The sequence below is a fragment of the Narcine bancroftii genome, chromosome 3 (genome assembly GCF_036971445.1).
Source record: "Narcine bancroftii isolate sNarBan1 chromosome 3, sNarBan1.hap1, whole genome shotgun sequence".
Taxonomy (NCBI): domain Eukaryota; kingdom Metazoa; phylum Chordata; class Chondrichthyes; order Torpediniformes; family Narcinidae; genus Narcine; species Narcine bancroftii.
In genome coordinates, this window is record NC_091471.1 from 27715361 (window position 1) to 27733867 (window position 18507).

Consider the following 18507-nt stretch of genomic DNA (forward strand, 5'->3'; position numbering starts at 1 on the left):
TGTTTGTTGAGTGTTCCTGGAAGAAGGGGCTTTTGAATTAATGAACACCACTTTGCTGTCTTTTTGTAAAAGGGACAGAATTTTGCTGGGTCTATTTTTGTGTTTGACCACTTTGTTTAAACCATGTGTGGTTTGTGATTTTGTCGTGGAAGAAGATAACCACAGTTATTTAAGCCTTGTCTGGGTTTGTGAATTCATTGTGGAAGAAAATAGCCACATTTGCCATATTTGAGAAGAGGGCATTCTTCATGTGGAAAACTACACTGTGACGAAGAATTTAAAACTTTCAAGCAAGACTAAAATAATGCTGAACTTTTAAAGATTGACTTTTCAGAGTGGGACTTTACTTATCACATGCACACATTTATTTTTTACATTTGCGCATAATGGGAATAAGTTTAGACTTTAGAATTAAGAAATGTTATGTTGTTAATAGTTTAATAAAAACTATTTTGAATTTGCCATTGTCTGGTGAATTTTCCATTACTGTTTCTGTGTTTGTGTAAACAAAAATATCCTTTAGTCCCAAATGTAATTAAAAGGATTGTTAGTGTGTAACACTTGACATGTGTCCTCGTGTTGCAGCATCACCTTAATGTTCAGGTTTATCTTTGAGTGTTCCTGGCATGCCCTTCTGCATTTCTTATCAAATTGGGTTTATCAGCAGCACGTTTAGCGTTGTGGTTGGAACAGTGACCAGAGTTCGAATCCAGCACTGTCTGTAAGGAATTCGCCCATGACCACATGGGATTCCTCAGAGTTTCCTCCCACCCTCCTTTTTAGAAAAAAAGTATGCAGTTTGTAGATTGGTGTATTTGAGCAGCATGAGCTCATGGGCCAGAAGGGCCTGTTACTGTGCATTATCTCCATATTTAAAAAAAGTAAAATTTAAAAAGCACTCTTGATATGAATGGTAGTTTCAAGAGAATGTCAGGCTACAGGGTCACATTTCAGTTACCCACTGATCAGTATTGGTATTCTCTTTCAATTGCAATGCAAATTCTAATTTTTTTCATCATATTCAAATTTGAAGAATTTTCACTGATTCTCTGAACCTAAAATATTGATACTAAATAAAAAAAATTGAACATTTGACTTGCCATTCAGTGCTTCTGTTCATCCTTGCATAACTACTTACCTTTCACTCAGTTTTACCCATTCCTGTGGCTCCGCTTGAATTCTCAGTTTTGAGCCTTAGTTATGCTAACTTTTGTCATGTGCTTTTTTAAAAAAAACTGACTGTCCACAGTCAACAAAGTTGGCTAACTTCCATAGAGTAACCAATTTTTTTAGTTTAATGGGAACATGAGAAATTTTAAGGACACTAACAGTAAACGTCTGAAAATCTAATGCGTTCATATCTTTGGTACAGGGCTAGCAGATTTTCAGGACTATTTGATGCTATTTCCTACTAATACCTTGCAGACTTTTTAATTCACATTTTTTGGGGATTTTACAAACTATTCTAATAAATTTCCCTCTGACCCCCAATGAATTTAAAGGGAGGGTGTGAAATGGGATAGTGGTCATTTTATGAACAGTGTCGGATCTTGGGTCCTCGTTGTTGTGGCAACTGGAGCCCTGATGAATTGGAAAAGGATACTGGAACCAGCTCCAGTTGTTGCGGAGTCGAGGCCCCATGAAATTGAATGGAGAATGATGACTGAGGCCCCAATGAGTACGGGAACAAGAGTCATAGCATTGGGAAAGGTTGGTGTTTCTTTAAGTCTCATTGGGGACTGTGTAAGTGGGACTGAATGAGAGAAGGAGTGTTTAAAAAGCACCAGAGAAGGTGGTCGCTTGTTTAAATCATTGACGACTTGGTTATAAACAGTGAAAGAAAGTTCAAGCAGAGCAACAATTGTGTGAGTGGCCCAGTGGAGGAATGGTAATTTGAGGTTTCACTGAGAAGAGGTTGAGTTGATGGTGAGTTACGGTAAGGACAACCCTGTTGAGGAGCAAAAGGTTTCTAAGGCCAGGTCTTTCTAATTTTGGTAAATAGTGACAATGACAACCAGGCAGGGACATGTTCCTCTTGCGGAATGTGGATAGTCAGGGAAGGTAACATGATCCTTTTTGAATTCATCTGTGAGAAGTGAATCCAACTACAGTCCCTGAGCAGGAATTGAATGAACTCGGGATCATTTGGGAGGCCGAGGGTGTGATGGACACAATGCAGTGACATCCAGGAGGCAGGAGAAAGGTAGCTAGGTGGCAGGCAGGAGAGGAAAAGTACTGCTAAAGAGATGACCTTTCTGGGCAAGCCAGCAGCCAAACTAATAGCATTGTGATTAACTTTGAGCCTCCAAGGGGAAGGGTGAAGTGAGACAAAGCAATAGTCATAGGGGACTCAACAGAACAGATAGTATGTTGACTGCTGGATGGTTGGATTCAGGGTGTCTGAGTGGATGCAGAATGTTCTTAAATGGGAGAGGTTGTGATGCACGTTGGTACCAATGAAATAGACAGGAGTGGGATAGAGGTCCTGCTAAGTAAGTTTCAGGAGTGAGGAAAGGCTGAAGAGCAGGGCCTTCAAGATGGTCATTTCTGGATTATTCCCAATACCATGAGTTGAGATCCAGAGATAGTGCATTCAAATGAGTGGCTGAAGTGATGGGGCAGGTTCTTGATTATTGGAACCTTTTATGGGATGAATTGCACCTGAACTTGAGGGGAACCAATATCTTGGCAGTGTGGTTTGCTAATACTGGAGAGGGCGTAGGGGTTAGTTTAAACTCTATTAGCAGGGATGTTGGAACCAAAGTGAAGAGGCACTTGGAACACAAGTTGGGACAGCTGGTAAGGAGTTTGTGTTAAATGACAGGCACATTGGGCAAGTTGCAGCCATTGGGATGAGTTGCAATGCAACAGTGACACACTTAAAAAAAAAGTAACAAATACAGGGCTAAAGGCTTTGTATTTAAATGCAGCACGCGGCATAAGAAATAAAGTGGATGCCCTAGTAGTACAGCTACACATTGGCAGATATGATATTTTGGCCATCATGGCTAAAAGATGGATGTCATTGGGAGCTGAATATCCAAGGATATACAGTTTATCGAAATGATAGGCAGATAAGCAAAGGGTTCTGTTGGTTAGTAATAACATTAAATTATTAGAATCATTAAATGGAAAATGCCAACAACTTGGCAGACATTTTAATAGTTCTTCAAAGTAGAAAGAAGTGACACCTTTTTTATTAATATGAGTCAACTCTGCATGAGAAATCTTGTCTCATTTAATTTATTGAATATTTTTCAGAGGTGGTCAAGAAGATTTATGAGAACACAAGAGTAGACATTGTTTGCAAGGCTTTTTACAAGATCCTGAATCGTAGGCTAGCCTGGAAGATCAGATCACATAGAATACAGGGTGTTCTGGCCATTTGGATACAGAATTGGCTTGTTAGGAGACAGAAGGTGTTAGTGGAGGGTTGTTATGTGGAGTGGAGGCATGCGTAAAGGGACTGGTACTAGGTTCACTGTTTGTCATCCAAGGCGTCACTATGGATGACAATGTGGTCAATACATTTGCAGATGATGCCAAGATTGATTGTATAATGGACAATGAAAAAAGTTAATTTGGATTACAACAGGATCTGGATGAAAAGGGAAAGTGGGCCAAGGAATGCCAGATGAAATTTAACTCTCACAAAGAATTGCAGGGCAAATTTTTGAGCCCAAGGGAATATTATAAGACAAAGAAATTTTGGGGGACAGGGCATTGAGTACAGGAGTGAGGAGGTCATGTTACAACTGTATAAGTGTTTGTGAGGCTGCATGAGTATTGTGTGCAGTTTTGATCACTCTATTGTTGAAAAGTTGTCATTAAGCTTGGATACATTGCAGAAAAGATTCATAAGGGCTTGAATTATAAAGAAGAAACTGGGACTTTTTTCCATGGAGCAAAGGGCGGGGTGGACATTGTGGAGATTTATAAAATCATGAGGGACATAGATATGGTAAATAGTCAGGTTTTTTTTCCTGAGAATCGGGTCTAAAGCTGGAGAGACAGATTTAAGGTGAGACGAGAAAGATTTATATGGGACCTGAGAGGCAGGGTTTTTTTTTCCAGTGTATGGAATAATCTGTGGAAACATCATAATGTTCAAAAGAGATTTAGATGGTTGCATAAATAGGAGAGTTAAAGAGGGATATGGGCCAAATGCAGATAAATTCATCTAGCTTGATTGACTTGAGGGCCTGTTTTCATACTATAGAATTCTATGACGGCATCTAAATTGAGTTTGAATCAGAAATCATGGATTCAAATCTTGTCATCCGATTTGCACCATTTTGGTTGTTATGAGTGCATTATTCTGAAAATTGCATTGCCAATCCTATTTCCATATCAGTCTTTATAAAGGGTCCCGATCTGAAACGTTGGCCATTTATACCCATAGCTGCTGCCTGACCTGCTGAGTTCCTCTGCTGTCTTTGTTCAAAATTCCAGTATCTGTAGTTTTGGTCTCAGATGCATTTCATCTGAGTTTTTTTTTAAATCTGTCACTAGTTGAGGAATATGAATTTTAATGTGTTATCTAGTGGCCTCTCTCAACAAAAAGAATAAGTAGCTTGATTTTTCAATAAACATTTGTGGGCCATCAGGAATGATGAGCTATTTGCTATAGGAGAGCAAAGTTGATGGTGTGTCCATAATAGTTATCAAAGTCGATGACATAAAGTGTAATTGTTCGAAAGTAATTTATTTCTATTTGATCTTCTTCAGCATTTGACTTGATTGTTCACGGCATCCTCTTCCAATCCTCCTAGTCATTATCATCCAGCTGATTTGAATGATAATTCATTTGGTACTATTGTAATTTGTTCAATTCAAGCCAGTGAGTGAACTGCTCTAGGTTTCTCATTCAGAAAGTCATGAGGCATGAGATCCATGGAATCTTGACTTTCTGGATTCAGAATTAGCTTGTCTGCAGAAAGTAGAGAGTAGTAGTAGAGGGAATGTATTCTTCCTGGAAGTCAACGATGGGTGGAGTTCTACAGGGATCAGTTCTGAAACCCCTGCTCTTTGTGGTATTAATAAATGACGTAGATGAAGTAGTAGAGATATGGGTCATTAAGTTTGCAAATGACACGAAGGTTGGAAGTGTTGTGGATAATCCAGAAGGTTGTCATAGGTTGCAACAGGATACAGACAGGATGGAGATTTGGCAGAAAAGTTGCAGATAGTTTTATCCAGATAAGTGTGAAGTCTTGCATTTTGGAAGACCAACTTGAAAGCAGAGTACATGGTTAATGACAGGATTCTTAAGTGTGAAAGAACAGAAGAACCTTGGGGTCTAAATCTTTAGATCTATCAAAGTTGTGTAGGTTTGTAGGGTAGTTAAGAAGGTTTATGGTATGCTGGTCTTCATTAGTTGGGGAATTGAATTTAAGTGTTGTAATATTGCAGTTTCATAAAACTTTGGTTAGACCATATTTAGAATATTATGTTCAATTCTGGTTGCCTCATTATAGGAAGGATATGGAAGCAATGGAGAAAGTGAAGAGGAGATTTATGAGAATTTGCCTGGATTGGAGAATGTGTCTTGTGAGGCAAAGGTGAATGGAGCTAGGGCTTTTCTCTTTGGAGTGAAGAAGGATGAGAGGTGACTGAATAGAGGTCTACAAGAGTTTGAAAAGCATAGAATGGGTGGACAGCTAGCATCTTTTTCCCCCAAGTGCAGCAAACATCAGAGGGCATCTGTACCAGGCTAGAGGAGAAAAGTTTAGGGGAGACATCAGGGGTCCTTTTTTTAAACACAGTAGTGGGTGGCTAGAATGCATTGCCAGGGGTGGTGGTGGAGGCTGGTAAAATAGGCACATAGTTGCAAGAAAAATAGAAGTTATGAGTGTGAGGTAGGGAAGGTTTAGTTAATTGAGTCAGTTCCTATTGGTTAGCACAACATTGTGGGCTGTACTATGCTGGAATGTTCTATATTCTGACCATTTCTGCAGCTGTGATACTATCCCTGCTTAGTAATGCTACTCCTTCCCTCCACTCTTGCCTCCAATCCTATCACTTTTAAAACAGCTAAAACCTGCTTCCCTTGATTCAACCAAGTCTCTGCAATGGCCATGACATCAAAATTCCACGTATGCCCTAAGTTCATCTCTCTCATTGCTAATGCTTGTTGCATTGAAGTACACATTTCAGAACCCTTAACTGAACAGCTTCTCTAAAGCTTCTGTATTCTTTCTCTTATGAGGATACCAGAAATACTTTTAATTGTGGTCTAACCCCAGAGTTTTATAGAGCTTAAATATTACCTCACAGCTGCTGAACTCCTTCCCCTGACTAAGGAAGGAGGCATACTAAATGACTTCTTAACCACCCTATCATTTAGTGCAACAAGCTTGAGGGATCTACTGACTTAACCCTAAAATCCTTCTGTTCCTTAACACTTAAAAATCCTACCATTAACCACGTACTCTACCTTCGACTATCAGACAGAAGGGCAGGAAAATGTAAGGGTGCTAGGGGGCTTCTGATGTAGACATAAGTTTGTTAGCATTAACAGGCAAAGGAAGTGGCCATAGCGGAACTGAAACTATGCTCAGCTACAAAGATATGTAATTGCACCCACTTAGTCGAGTACAGAGATATTACGAAAGACCTAATGAGAAGCAACCAAGCCAAGACAACTGCATGTAGAGACTGATGTCGACTTTGATGACATTATTTAAAGCAAATGAAATGGGAATAGCAGGAAGAAATGAGTAGCAGCAGCTCCTCCTCCTTTATGGTCCCCACTCTCTGCTAGTGATGTGCAATAAAGATTGTTTGTGTATTTCATTTGTTCTGTTGTTTTAACAATAGAAGTTGTACAAAATGAGGCAATATTAGATGCTTAAAATAAATCTATCTTGCATTTATATCTGTAAAAACAACATATGTTTCTTCAGTTAAAAAAAAACACCAAAAGGATATACTATTTTAATTTTAGACATACAGCATGGTAACAGGCTTTTGCAGCCCAATTACACTCAATTCTAAGTTTTGAACAGTGAGGGGAAACTAGAGCATCCAGAAGAAAACCACACAAATGCGAGGAGAATGTACAAACTCCTTGCAGGCAGCACTGGATGCAAGCACCGGTCACGGGTGCTGTAACATCGTTGGGCTAACTGCTACTCTAAGCATCTTATCGTTGTCATTTTTAAGATGCTGTGGCATTTATGAATACAGTATATTAATTATGTGTTTGTGCTCTTTTCCTCCCAGAATGCCCAGAAGTATGCTGGAAAAGTATTGGAGGAAAATTGTCGGCCATCTTTTGTACAGCAGCAGATGGCTATATTGTTTCCACAAAAATATAATCCTGTATTGCATCCTTTTCTGGACAAAAGTTCAATTTTACGAGATGCTGTGTTCAAGTACAACACTCCGTTTGGTTTTAAGAATCATCAGAACGTCTCTAAGCACCTCATTCATCTTATGCCCATGGTATCATTACCAAAAGAACTAGAAAGAAATCCATGCAAGAGGTGTATTGTTCTAGGAAGTGGTGGAATACTACGGGGATTAGGTCTTGGGCACCTTTTGGATAAATTTGATATTGTTATCAGGTACAGAATAACACTTATTTGTGTATACCTGCTTATGTACCTTACGGAAGCATGAGCCATTTACTTGTGAAGTTTTAAAAATGTTTTTTGCTTTCATTTCAATGTGCTTGTACAAATGTAACACAACTAGCTTTTCGCAATGTAATGAAAAGTAATTTAGATACATTTAGTAGGGGGTCAGTGAATCTCTTTAGCTCATTTCCTACACAAATTGGGTAATTCTAAATATAGACATCAACACCAGAAGTAAAATTGCACCTTTATGGGGTAGTTGGTTTGAGTAAGGCACCTGTTGTTGATGGGCAGTATGAAGGAATGGATTACAGAGAAGCAAGTAGGACATGGGGTTTGTTTAACATTGTAAGGAAATATGATACAAAATCAGAAAGTGCTGTAAATACTTAGGTGTATCTGTGGGATTAGAAATAATCGGTAGAATTTAGAGGCTAGGTGGAAGGTGAGAACCAGGGGAACTCTATTCTCGTTTTTTTCCTAGTTGAATGGAGATGAGTGCAAAGGTAAGGAAATGGATAAGATTTTTTGAGGCACCAATAAACTCATCATCAGAGCAAATTGGATAAGCCAATGCAACCCTTGTCCTTCCACCTTTTCCACGATTCAGGGATCCAAACAATCTTTGCAAGTGAAGTAGCAATTTACTTTCACTTCTAATCTTCCACTACATTAGAGAAACCAAATGCAGATGTGGTGGGTGCTTTGGCTGGTCTGTGGTCTCCTTGTCAGTGACACCCAGTACAAGCTTGTGGAAACAGCAACTTATTTTCCATCTGCCCATGCTACTATCTTCTGGATATTGAATTCTACAACTTCATGTAACTTGAATTCCTCACTTTGTATCAGTTCTTTATCTGTAACATTACCTCAGCTTGCTCTTAATTGCTTATTATTTTCTCTGTGGGTGTAGAAGACCTGTTCAGTCTGATCTGTGAACAAATAGCAGCTGGAAGAGCATATTGGATTCATGGAGAGAAATAGTCAATGTTTTGGATCAGGATCTCTTTATGGAAACTAAAGTTGGGGGGCGTGATGTGATGGCGTCGGGAGAAGGTGTGGAAAAACACCCCCTGCTGGCAGAACTTTTAAAAAAACCGTATAAAAGTGTTAAAATTATTTTTAAAATTGTAGATTATATAGTTGAAGTACTTAACTAGTAGCAATGAGGAAAATTAAAACTCAAACTACTAAAGAAAAGCTACTAAATCAGCTACAGCATTGGAATAATCTCGGCCTACCTGAACAATGCAGCCTGCGGATCCGATTTCTTCTCAACCCAGGCCTTGACGACAGTCTACTGGTAAGGTATTCTCCACACCGACGCAGACTTTGCGTGCAGTCGCGCAAGATGGCGCCAGTGTGCAGTGTCGATCAACTCTTGACCAAGAACAATTGCGCATGCGTGAAAAAGGGGACCCAATCTCCACTGGCCCAGTGAACCTGGGCTGGTGCAGGGGGGGGGTTCCGCACCCGCAGTCAGGCAGAGGCAGCTGTTTTGACGGAGGAAGAAGACACCAGTGGAGTTGAGTAAGAAGATTTATATTTGACTGAGGAGGAAGCTGCTACATTTCAGGGTAGGCCCATAAGTCTAAGTGTGGGTCTCACCAATCAGATTTACCTTCAAATGCTGATTTAGCTCTGCAAATAAGTCGAGGCTTTTCTACTATGAAGGATCAATTTGCTGAGATGAAAGGGGAAATAGCAACAATTAAAATGGATGTGGCAAAATATTTGAAAGCTGTGGATAAAGTCCAGGACAAGTTTAAAAAGATTGAAGAAAAATTTATTAACTGTAAAAATAATGTTGACTTTTGTAAGGAGAAGATGGGACAAATGGAAGATTCATTTAATGCAGCAGTTCCCAACCTTTTTTGGATCACCCCTAAAAATGTTTAATATGTTCTTGCACCCCTTAAAGTAATAATTTATTTAAGAATAAAGGTGAAGGTGACCAAAACAAATTTGTATTATCAATTTTTAATAATATATAAACAAAAATGAAACATGGAAAAGAAAAAATATTACAACAAATTAAAAGTTGCATAAACCCTACAAAAAAGTTAAATTTTCATCCATGCATGAAATTTCTTTTAAAAAAAACTCAAAAGAACTAATGTTCAAATGTTCATAAGCCAATTTAAATTTAATGACTCTTTTGTTCCTGTTTATTGCTTAAGAGTTTTTCAAAGCGTGGCACTTTGTTGATGATAGCAGTCCACGTGTCTGCCTGTGCACCCAAGCGATTTCTAGATTTTGTCTTGATGACAAAAGGGCTCTAAATCCAGACTTGCATAAGTATGTCGTCATGAATGGGATGAGCACAGTTGGTGCTTTTTCACAAAAGCATGTCCATTGCCGAACACCAATATTGTTCCAAAGTTTTGCTTTCAAACCGCATTTCAAGAACACGATTTGTGCGCAGTTCAATAAAATCTACCTTCAGCTCTTCATCATCTGATCTATTATCCAAATTGAAGGAGTATGGTGGATTTATAATCCATTCTTCAGAAGTTTTCAGTTCTCCTCCTCCAAAATAACCATCAAATGATCCACAATTTCTTCACACACACTTGGAATTAGAGACTCATCGTCATCAACCATTTCTTTGAGGGATTGAAAATTTGAAAGATTCCCTCTTAACTTGTCGATACCAAAGATGTAACTTTTCTTTGAAAGCATTTAACTTTTCACAGCATTTCAATATGTTTATGTTTTTCCCTTGAATAGATACACTTGGGTCATTCATACAAGTGAAAATATCACTCAAATAGGCTAACATTTGGTTGAATTCTTGTGAGTCCATTTCTCCGGGCAGATCATAGTCACATTCCTTTAGAAAAGCTTTGACTTCTCGCAGTTCAAAGAAGCACGTTAAAGCTCTCCCACGTGACAGCCAGCGGACTTCCGTGTGGAAAACCAAAACTGAATGCTCACTTCCAAAATCTTCACAAAGTGACTTGAAGAGGCGGTGGTTCAGAGCACAACCCCTAATCCAGTTGATGGTCTTCGCAGAAGTGTCAAGGACCTTTTTCAACTCTGGAGGCAATGTTTTTGATGCCAAAGCATGTCGATGAAGAAAATAATGGGTACCTTGCAAGTGCAGAATCTCTTTTTTCATCAGTGCAAAAAATCCTGATTTATTTCCTAGCATAGCAGGGGTACCGTCGCTACACAGAACCAATAATTTGGATATCTAAGTCATATTTCGCAAAGAAGTCCTTCATAGACTGCAAGACATCTTTTCCTTTTGTGGTTGTTTTCAGATCTTCACAGAACAGGAAATCTTCCATTATGACACCATCATGGACATACCTCACTAATGCGATGAGTTGACTGCAATTTGCAACATCATAGAAGATAGAAGCAGGAGTAGGTCGTTCGACCCTTCGAGCCTGCTTCGCCATTCAATGAGATCATGGCTGATCTTAAAGTTCAGTACCCCATCCCCGCCTTCTCTCCGTAACCTTCAATACCCTTATACTGAAGAAATAGATCTAATTTCCTCTTAAATATATTTAATGAACTTGCCTCTACTGCCTTCTGTGGCAATGAATTCCACAGACTCACCACCCTCTGGGTAAAGAAATTCCTCCTCATCTCGGTCCTAAATGGTTTGCCTATTATCCTCAAACCATGGCCCCGGGTTCTGGATTTTCCCATCATTGGAAACGTCCCATCTGCATCCACTCTGTCCAGTCCTGCCAGAATTTTATAGGTCTCTATGAGATCCCCTCTCAATCTTCTAAACTCCAGCGAGTACAATCCCAATTTGCGCAATCTTTCCTCATAAGTCATTCCTGCCATTCCAGGTATCAGCCGGGTGAATTGCCTCTGCACTCCCTCCATTGCAAGAACATCCTTCCTTAGATAAGGTGACCAAAACTGCACACAGTACTCCAGGTGGGGTCTCACCAAGGCCCTGGACAGCTGCAGTAAGGTATCCTTGTTCCTATACTCCAACCCTCTTGATATGAAGGCCAACATACCATTTGCCTTTTTAACCGCCTGCTGTACCTGCATGCTCGCCTTCAGAGACTGGTGTACAAGTACCCCTAGGTCTCTCTGCACATCCCCATCTCTTAATCTATTGCCATTCAAATAGTAATCTGCCCTCCGGTTTGTATTACCAAAGTGGATAACCTCACATTTATCCACATTGTAGTGCATTTGCCATGAATCTGCCCAGTCCCTCAATTTATCCAAATCACACTGGAGCTTCCTGACCCCCTCATTTATTTCGTCCAACTGGACAGAAACTTTCAAGGGACTAGCCCTGATATCTGTGATAACTTGGTCGAAAGTTTCCAAACTCAAATCACCAATTCGGCTCTGAATAACATTATTTGATAACGGCACTAATTTAAGCTTGTTTGAGGCTTCTTTTCCCAGAACAATTGTTGCCATTTCTAATGCACACGGTTTTATCACCACTTCTGCAATTGTATGGGGCTTCTTGGATTTGGCTACTTTATACGCCACATGGCATGAAGCCATCAGCAGTGGATTGTCAGCAGATATAAAACCTAATTTTGGAAGAGTTGCTAGATAGAGAAATAAAGCGGGCCCTTTTAGCTTTCAATGATCCAACATCATGGCCTGCAACATCTGCTCCACCATGCCGGTTGTTGAAGTGTTCCTGCAGCTGAGATGCCTTCAAATTTGTGTTTGAAAAGACAGCATCACAAAGCATGCACTGGGGTTTTTGCAGATCCTCAGTTCTGGTGCAAGTGAAACCAAACTGCACATCATCGTCATTCCATTTCCTTTTCTTTGACATAATGAAGGGTTAATTAATAATTTACATAACACAAATAAATAATAAGAAATAAAAATTGAATGTTATTTGCTACAAAACACGAAACAACAAGTTTGGCCCCCATTTTAAATGTCCCAATTAAAAAAAAAAGTTATAGGGCAATGCCATTTAAAAGGAAACAATGTGTCAAAACGTGCTAAAATTCATAGAGAATCTCATTCTATTGAATAGGGAAAAAAGGACATCCCCATCTTTAATTTGGACTTTTAAAAAAATTGATATTTTTATCTTGAATATATTGGACAGTACCTTTAATATAAACAAAAAAACTGAAATGCACCCCTGGTTGGGAAACCCTGATTTAATGGATGGGAAATACAAAAACTGATTTGTTCAACTGCGGATCCTTCTGAAGTCGTCAACCACTTTGTGGCATTTGTCACTTCTGTATAATTGAAGGAGGTAATACTATTGGGTACATTTTTTGTATTTTTTAAAATGGGGTTTCTTTTTCTCTTTTGGAGGAGATGTTTAATTTCTTTGTGTATTGATGATATGGGAAGGCGCTTCGTCATTTACGGTGGGATGATTAAAGAGCTACTAAATGGCTAATTTAAATTTTGTTACTTCCAATGTTAATGGGCTGAATAACCCAATTAAGAGAAAAATAGTATTGGCTTATATTAAAAAACTGAAATGTAGCTTTTTTGCAGGAAACTGACAGATAAAGAGCATCAAAAATTAAAGGATTGGGTTGGACAGGCTATATCATCTTTTAATTCAAAAGGAAGAGGGGATGCTATTTTGATTAATAAGAAATTACCTTTTAAATTGGAGTCAGTTTTTGAAGTGGCTGGTAGACTTGATTTTTAATTGTACAATTTTTTTTCTGAATGTTGGACCTTAATGAATTTTTATGCTCTGAATACTGATGATGAACAATTTATGGTGGATTTTTTTTAAAATTTGTATCAGGCTTATGATAAAATTATAGTAGGAGATGATGATAATTGTTTAGATCCAATATAGAATAAATCTCCTAAATCGATAATTAAAACTAAGATGGCTAAGCAGTTGATGGTATTAATGAAGGAGATGAACTTAGTAGATATATGGAGGAAATTGAACCCCAAGGAAAAATATTTTTCATTTTAATTCATTTTGTCATGATTCTTTCTCTAGAATAGATTTGTTTTTAATAACGGCTCAATTGCAAGGTCCAATTTCTGAAGCTGTATATAAACCTAGAATTTTGTCTGATCATTCCTTGTTGCTGATTACTTGTAATGCTTCAGAGAGGATGGAGAATGTTTATCGGTGGTATTTCAATTCTTTTTTACTGAAAGATCTGGAATTTTGTAAATTTATGCAAGACCAAATTCAGAAACTTTTGAAAATAAATGTAGGTTCAGTTGATTCTAAATTTGTTTTGTGGGATCCTTTGAAAGGACAAATCATCAGTTATACGGTTAAACTTAAGAAACGACAAATGGCTGAGGCTGATAAGTTGGAGGAGAGAGTTTTTGGAGAAAGATTTGCAACGAGTTTCAACGGAGGTAAAAAAAAACTATTAGTTAATTTTAAATTACAATATAATTCATTACAAACGTATAAATTTGAAAGGCTTTTACAGAGAACTAAGCAACTATTATGAATTAGGGGAGAGAGCCCACAGAGTGTTAGCATGGCAGTTAAAAACGGAACAAGTGTCCAGAACAATAAATGCTATTTGGCATCATTCAAGGGTTAAGTATAAACCTCGATTAATGATGAGTTTCGTAGGTTTTATGAGAAATTGTATACCTCTGAGGTAGCGCAAGATGAAGTTAATATTGACAAATTTTTATCTGGTTTAACTTTGCCCTCTTTAAATGATAAGGATGGTAAGGAATTGGACGTATGTTTTACTAATAAGGAAATAATAGATGCACTTCAATCTATGCCAGGCGGTAAATCTGCAGGTGATGATGGGTTTACTTCTGAATTTTATAAGGAATTTCAAGATTTATTAGTTCCTTTGTTGATGGAAATTTTAGATCAGGAAGGGAAAGCTGGTTCTTTTCCAGATTATTTTTCTAAAGCAATTATTACTGTTATTCTTAAGGATAGAGATCCTTTGAAGGTGGGGTCTTATAGACCCATTTCTTTGTTAAATGTGGATTACAAGATAATAGCCATGGTTCTGGCCAATAGACTGGCTAAATGTTTGCCTGATTTAATTCATGTAGATCAGGCTGGTTTTATTAAGAACCGTTATTCAGCAGATAATGTAGTAAAATTGATTTCTCTAATTAATATTTCTCGGCAGCAATCTGACCAAGTGATGGTAATTTCTTTGGATGCTGAAAAAGCCTTTGATAGAGTTGAATGGGGTTTTTTCTTTAAGCTTTTGGAAAAGTTTAATTTTGGGCCTCTTTTTAATGGTTGGATTAAGGCTTTGTATAAAAATCCTACTGCGAGAGTGGTGACAAATGGACAGATGTCTTTACCCTTTACATTAACTAGATTGACCAAATGGGGCTGTCCTTTGTCACCAGCTCTGTTTGCATTGGTGATTGAGCCTTTGGCGCAGATGATTAGGCAAGATAGTGCTATTAAAGGTATTAAGGTAAATTCTGAAGAATATAAGATAAATTTGTTAGCAGATGATGTTTTGAAATATTGAACATACCCCTTGCGATCTTTGGAGATTTTGCATAAACATTTGGAACAATATGAAGTGTTGTCTGGTTAATTGGGAGAAGAGTGAAATTATGCTTTTATCTTATATGGATTATTCATTGTGTAGACAAGTTGTGAAGTTTAAATGGTCTGACCATATTAAATATTTGGGTGTTAATTTTGATAGTCATTATAACCATTTATTTGCATTGAATTACTTACCCTTATTGATTAAAATTAAAGGTGATTTGAATAGGTGGAATGATTTACCCATAACGTTGTTGGTACGTGTGAATTATATAAAGATGAATACTTGTTTCAGTCTATTCCATGTAAGATTCCTCATACATTTTTTAAAGATTTGAATACTTTGGTGAGCAATTTTTTGAGGAAAGATAAAATGGCGAGAGTTTCATTACAGAAGTTAACTTGGAAATAAGCATTGAGGTTTTTACAACTCCCTAATTTTCCAATTTATTTGAATCAGCTCAGTTAAAATTTATTAATAGGATGTTTCAAGTGGATAGCCCCTTGGTATGGGCTAATATTGAACTATCTCAGCTTGGGGGAAAAGAGGACCGATCAATTTATTCATCGATGGAATCCTCAGTTATTAAGTAGTTATAATTTACCAGCGTTGAAACACTTGATTGAGTTATAGACTAATAAGAATGAAACTGTAGGTACCGAAGGTAAGCTTTCAGCTAAAACACCTTTATTTCAAAATAAGCCTTTTCCTTTTATGGTTAATAATCAACTTTTGAAGATATGGGAACAAAGAGGAATTAAATTGCTATGAGGCAGGTTATTTTATTTCTTTTCAAAGAATGAGAGAGAAATATATACCTTCGAGTACTCTTTTTCTCATTATCAAGTTAAAGCTTTATTATTAGATACTTTGGGACGTACTATGAGACTTCCTAGAAGATCCAAATTTGACATTTTGCTAAAGCACCGATGGTGGTAAGAAAGGTTTTATATCGGATATGTATACTTTATTGCAAGCTAAAATGCCCAAATCGGACGTTGATAAAACTAGAGTGAAATGGGAAAAAGATTTGGAAATATCTACACCCCCTGATGATTCGATGTTGATATGTGAGGATAGTATGACTAAAATGGTGAATGTAAGATATAGATTGGTTCATTATAATTTTATTCATCAACTATACTTTGGAGAAATTAAAGAAATTTAAATACATCACTTCAGATCTATGTTTTAGATGTCATAAAGAAGTTGGAACTTTTTAAAATTTGGTTTGATTATGTGAGATGGTTAACCCTTTTTGGAATAAAATTAAGGAATTTTTGGATGTGGCGTTTAAATTTAAAATTCCACTTGATCCTATCATGTTTTTATTGGGTCATATTAAAGCATTGAGTTTGGAGTTAAAATTAGATAAGTTTCAAATTGCTTTTATAAGGCTGGCTTTAGCAGTAGCTAGGAAATGTCTTGCAGTTACATGGAAAAATGATACTAAATTGAATATTCATCGATGGCATGTGGAGATGAGATCATCTATTCCTTTAGCGAAAATAACATACAATTTACAAAATAATTATCCTTTCTTTATTAAAACTTGCGGAACCTGTACATGGATTGGATGTGATCAAATTATTAAATTTATTTTTCCCATACATTGGTGGTGTGGTCCCAAACCATGACGCATACTTGAATGTATTGTTTTAGTTGTTCTCTGCTTTTGGGTAGTTTACAGGTGAATTGGGTGGGAGGGGTAGGGGTGGGGGGGTGGTAGATGGTTTTATGGAATAAAATATGTATTGAGTTGTATTTTAAATGTATGTTTTATTATCGATTATAAATAAAAATTTTCCCAAAAAAACCTAAAGTTGGGAAGGGAGATTTTGTATGGGGGGGGAGAACAGCTGGGGAGGGGTTAAGAGGTGACGGAGTTTCGTCAGAAAAAGCTGAGAGGTGGAGAGACAGGTAGAGAAAGAGACCATGGGGTAGGGGTATGGTTGGAAAGAAAAGTCAGAACAGGAATAGGGCAAAGAGATGGGTAGCAGTGGAACCAGACAGGGGGGGATTACCGACAAATGGAAAGTTCAAGGCATTGGTTTGAGGCTGTCCAGAAGGAATATGTGTAGTTCCTGAGATTTACATCTAGACTCATTCTGACAGTGCATGAGGCTGAGGACAGTAAGGGGAATTATAACAGTGGCCAACCAAGAATTCTAGCTTGGGTCCAACAACCAGAATGCAGGTCTTCAGTAAAGCAATCACCCAAACAACATTTGCTCTCACCAGGGTAGAGGAGCCAAAAACCAAGTACACCAAACATATTCGATAAGTTGGGCAAAGTACGTGTAAAGCTGTGCCTCACCTGTTTGTATCTCTGGATGGTGATAAGGCAAAACGTTTTAGTCATGAGAGATGAGCTCAGTCCTGTGTCACGTTCCTCCTGCACAATGTTGGAACTTGGGGAATGCAGCTAGTATCCCTGATAGCAATACGGGAAATGTGTCCAGCTGTCGTGCCTGACAGATCGCATGTTGGCATTGGAGCTGCACATGAATTCATTTTGGAGCATCTTGAGAGCTGAGAATATTGTGGATAATGTGGTTATTAGTGAGTTGGTCATACTGCAGTTCAAGGGCCTAAGGAAAGATGGAATGGGTGAACAACAGACAGAGCAGTAGCAGAAAGGTAGTGCAAGTGTCTCCTGAGGTCATCTCCCTCCAAAAAGACTGTTGGGGGAGATGTGGCTCTGCTGTACAGGAGGGTTGAAAAAAAGAGTGGTAGGGTGCTTGAGGTCACAAATTGGATTCTTGGTCGCTGTGTTTTCTCCAGAGTGCAAGGATCCTCTGGGATGTGTGACAGAGAGTGTGTGTGTGTGTGTGTGTGTGTGTGTGTGTGTGTGTGTGTGTGTGTGTGTGTATGTGTGTGTGTATTCATGTATATATATATTTTTTTTGTGTGTGGGGGGAAATTGGGGCAGGTTGGTCATATACAAACACTTCAAAACGGATCTTATTTAAAATACTGGAGCTCTGCTAATGAGACATGTTGGGGCCTTAGAGCCTTTGCAAAAGCTTTGGAGAGTGCAAAGAGACTTCACTAATGGATTGTTGTTTGCAAAAAGGCAACAGGTGAAAGAGCTTGTCGGAGCCGCATATTGTCTGGAAGGGAACTTGCTGTTCTAGGAGGGTCATGTGGCTTTGCAAGCAGAGAGAGTCAGAGGTTTTTTCTCTTTGTGAGAGGGAGAGAGAGAGAGACAGACAGAGATCATTTCTACAGTGTTCCAGTCAGCAGCAGCAATTGGGACAAGCTGGCAAGCTTGTGGAAAACCCCATTTGGAAGACGGGTTGGCTCACCCTGGTCAAAGCACTAGTAGTTCATGCAGGAGGAGAGGACAGGCTGTCTAATGTTTCACTTGGAATAAGTGAAACAAAAAGGAACTCTGTGGTGGGTGACCTGAAAGAAAGAGGTCATCATCTGGAGAACCTGAGGGGACAAGCTTCGTCAGCAAGACACTGAAGTGGCTG

At 38.3% G+C, this 18507-nt stretch overlaps 1 protein-coding gene across 7 annotated transcripts in view; it reads left to right on the forward strand.

Annotated features, from left to right (window-relative positions):
- The window catches only part of st3gal5 (ST3 beta-galactoside alpha-2,3-sialyltransferase 5), a 127744-nt gene that overhangs the window by 76139 nt on the left and 33098 nt on the right, over window positions 1-18507 (forward strand). For 6 of the 7 annotated variants that reach the window (XR_011353288.1, XM_069923664.1, XM_069923663.1 and 3 more), the window contains one exon: window positions 7225-7568. The exons of the other annotated variant lie outside the window; for it this stretch is intronic. Coding sequence is in view for 5 of the 6 variants with exons in the window: in XM_069923664.1 (XP_069779765.1) it covers window positions 7225-7568 (344 nt within the window). In the remaining variant the exon portion in view is untranslated. The remainder of the gene's footprint in view (window positions 1-7224; window positions 7569-18507) is intronic. 7 annotated transcript variants of the gene reach the window in all.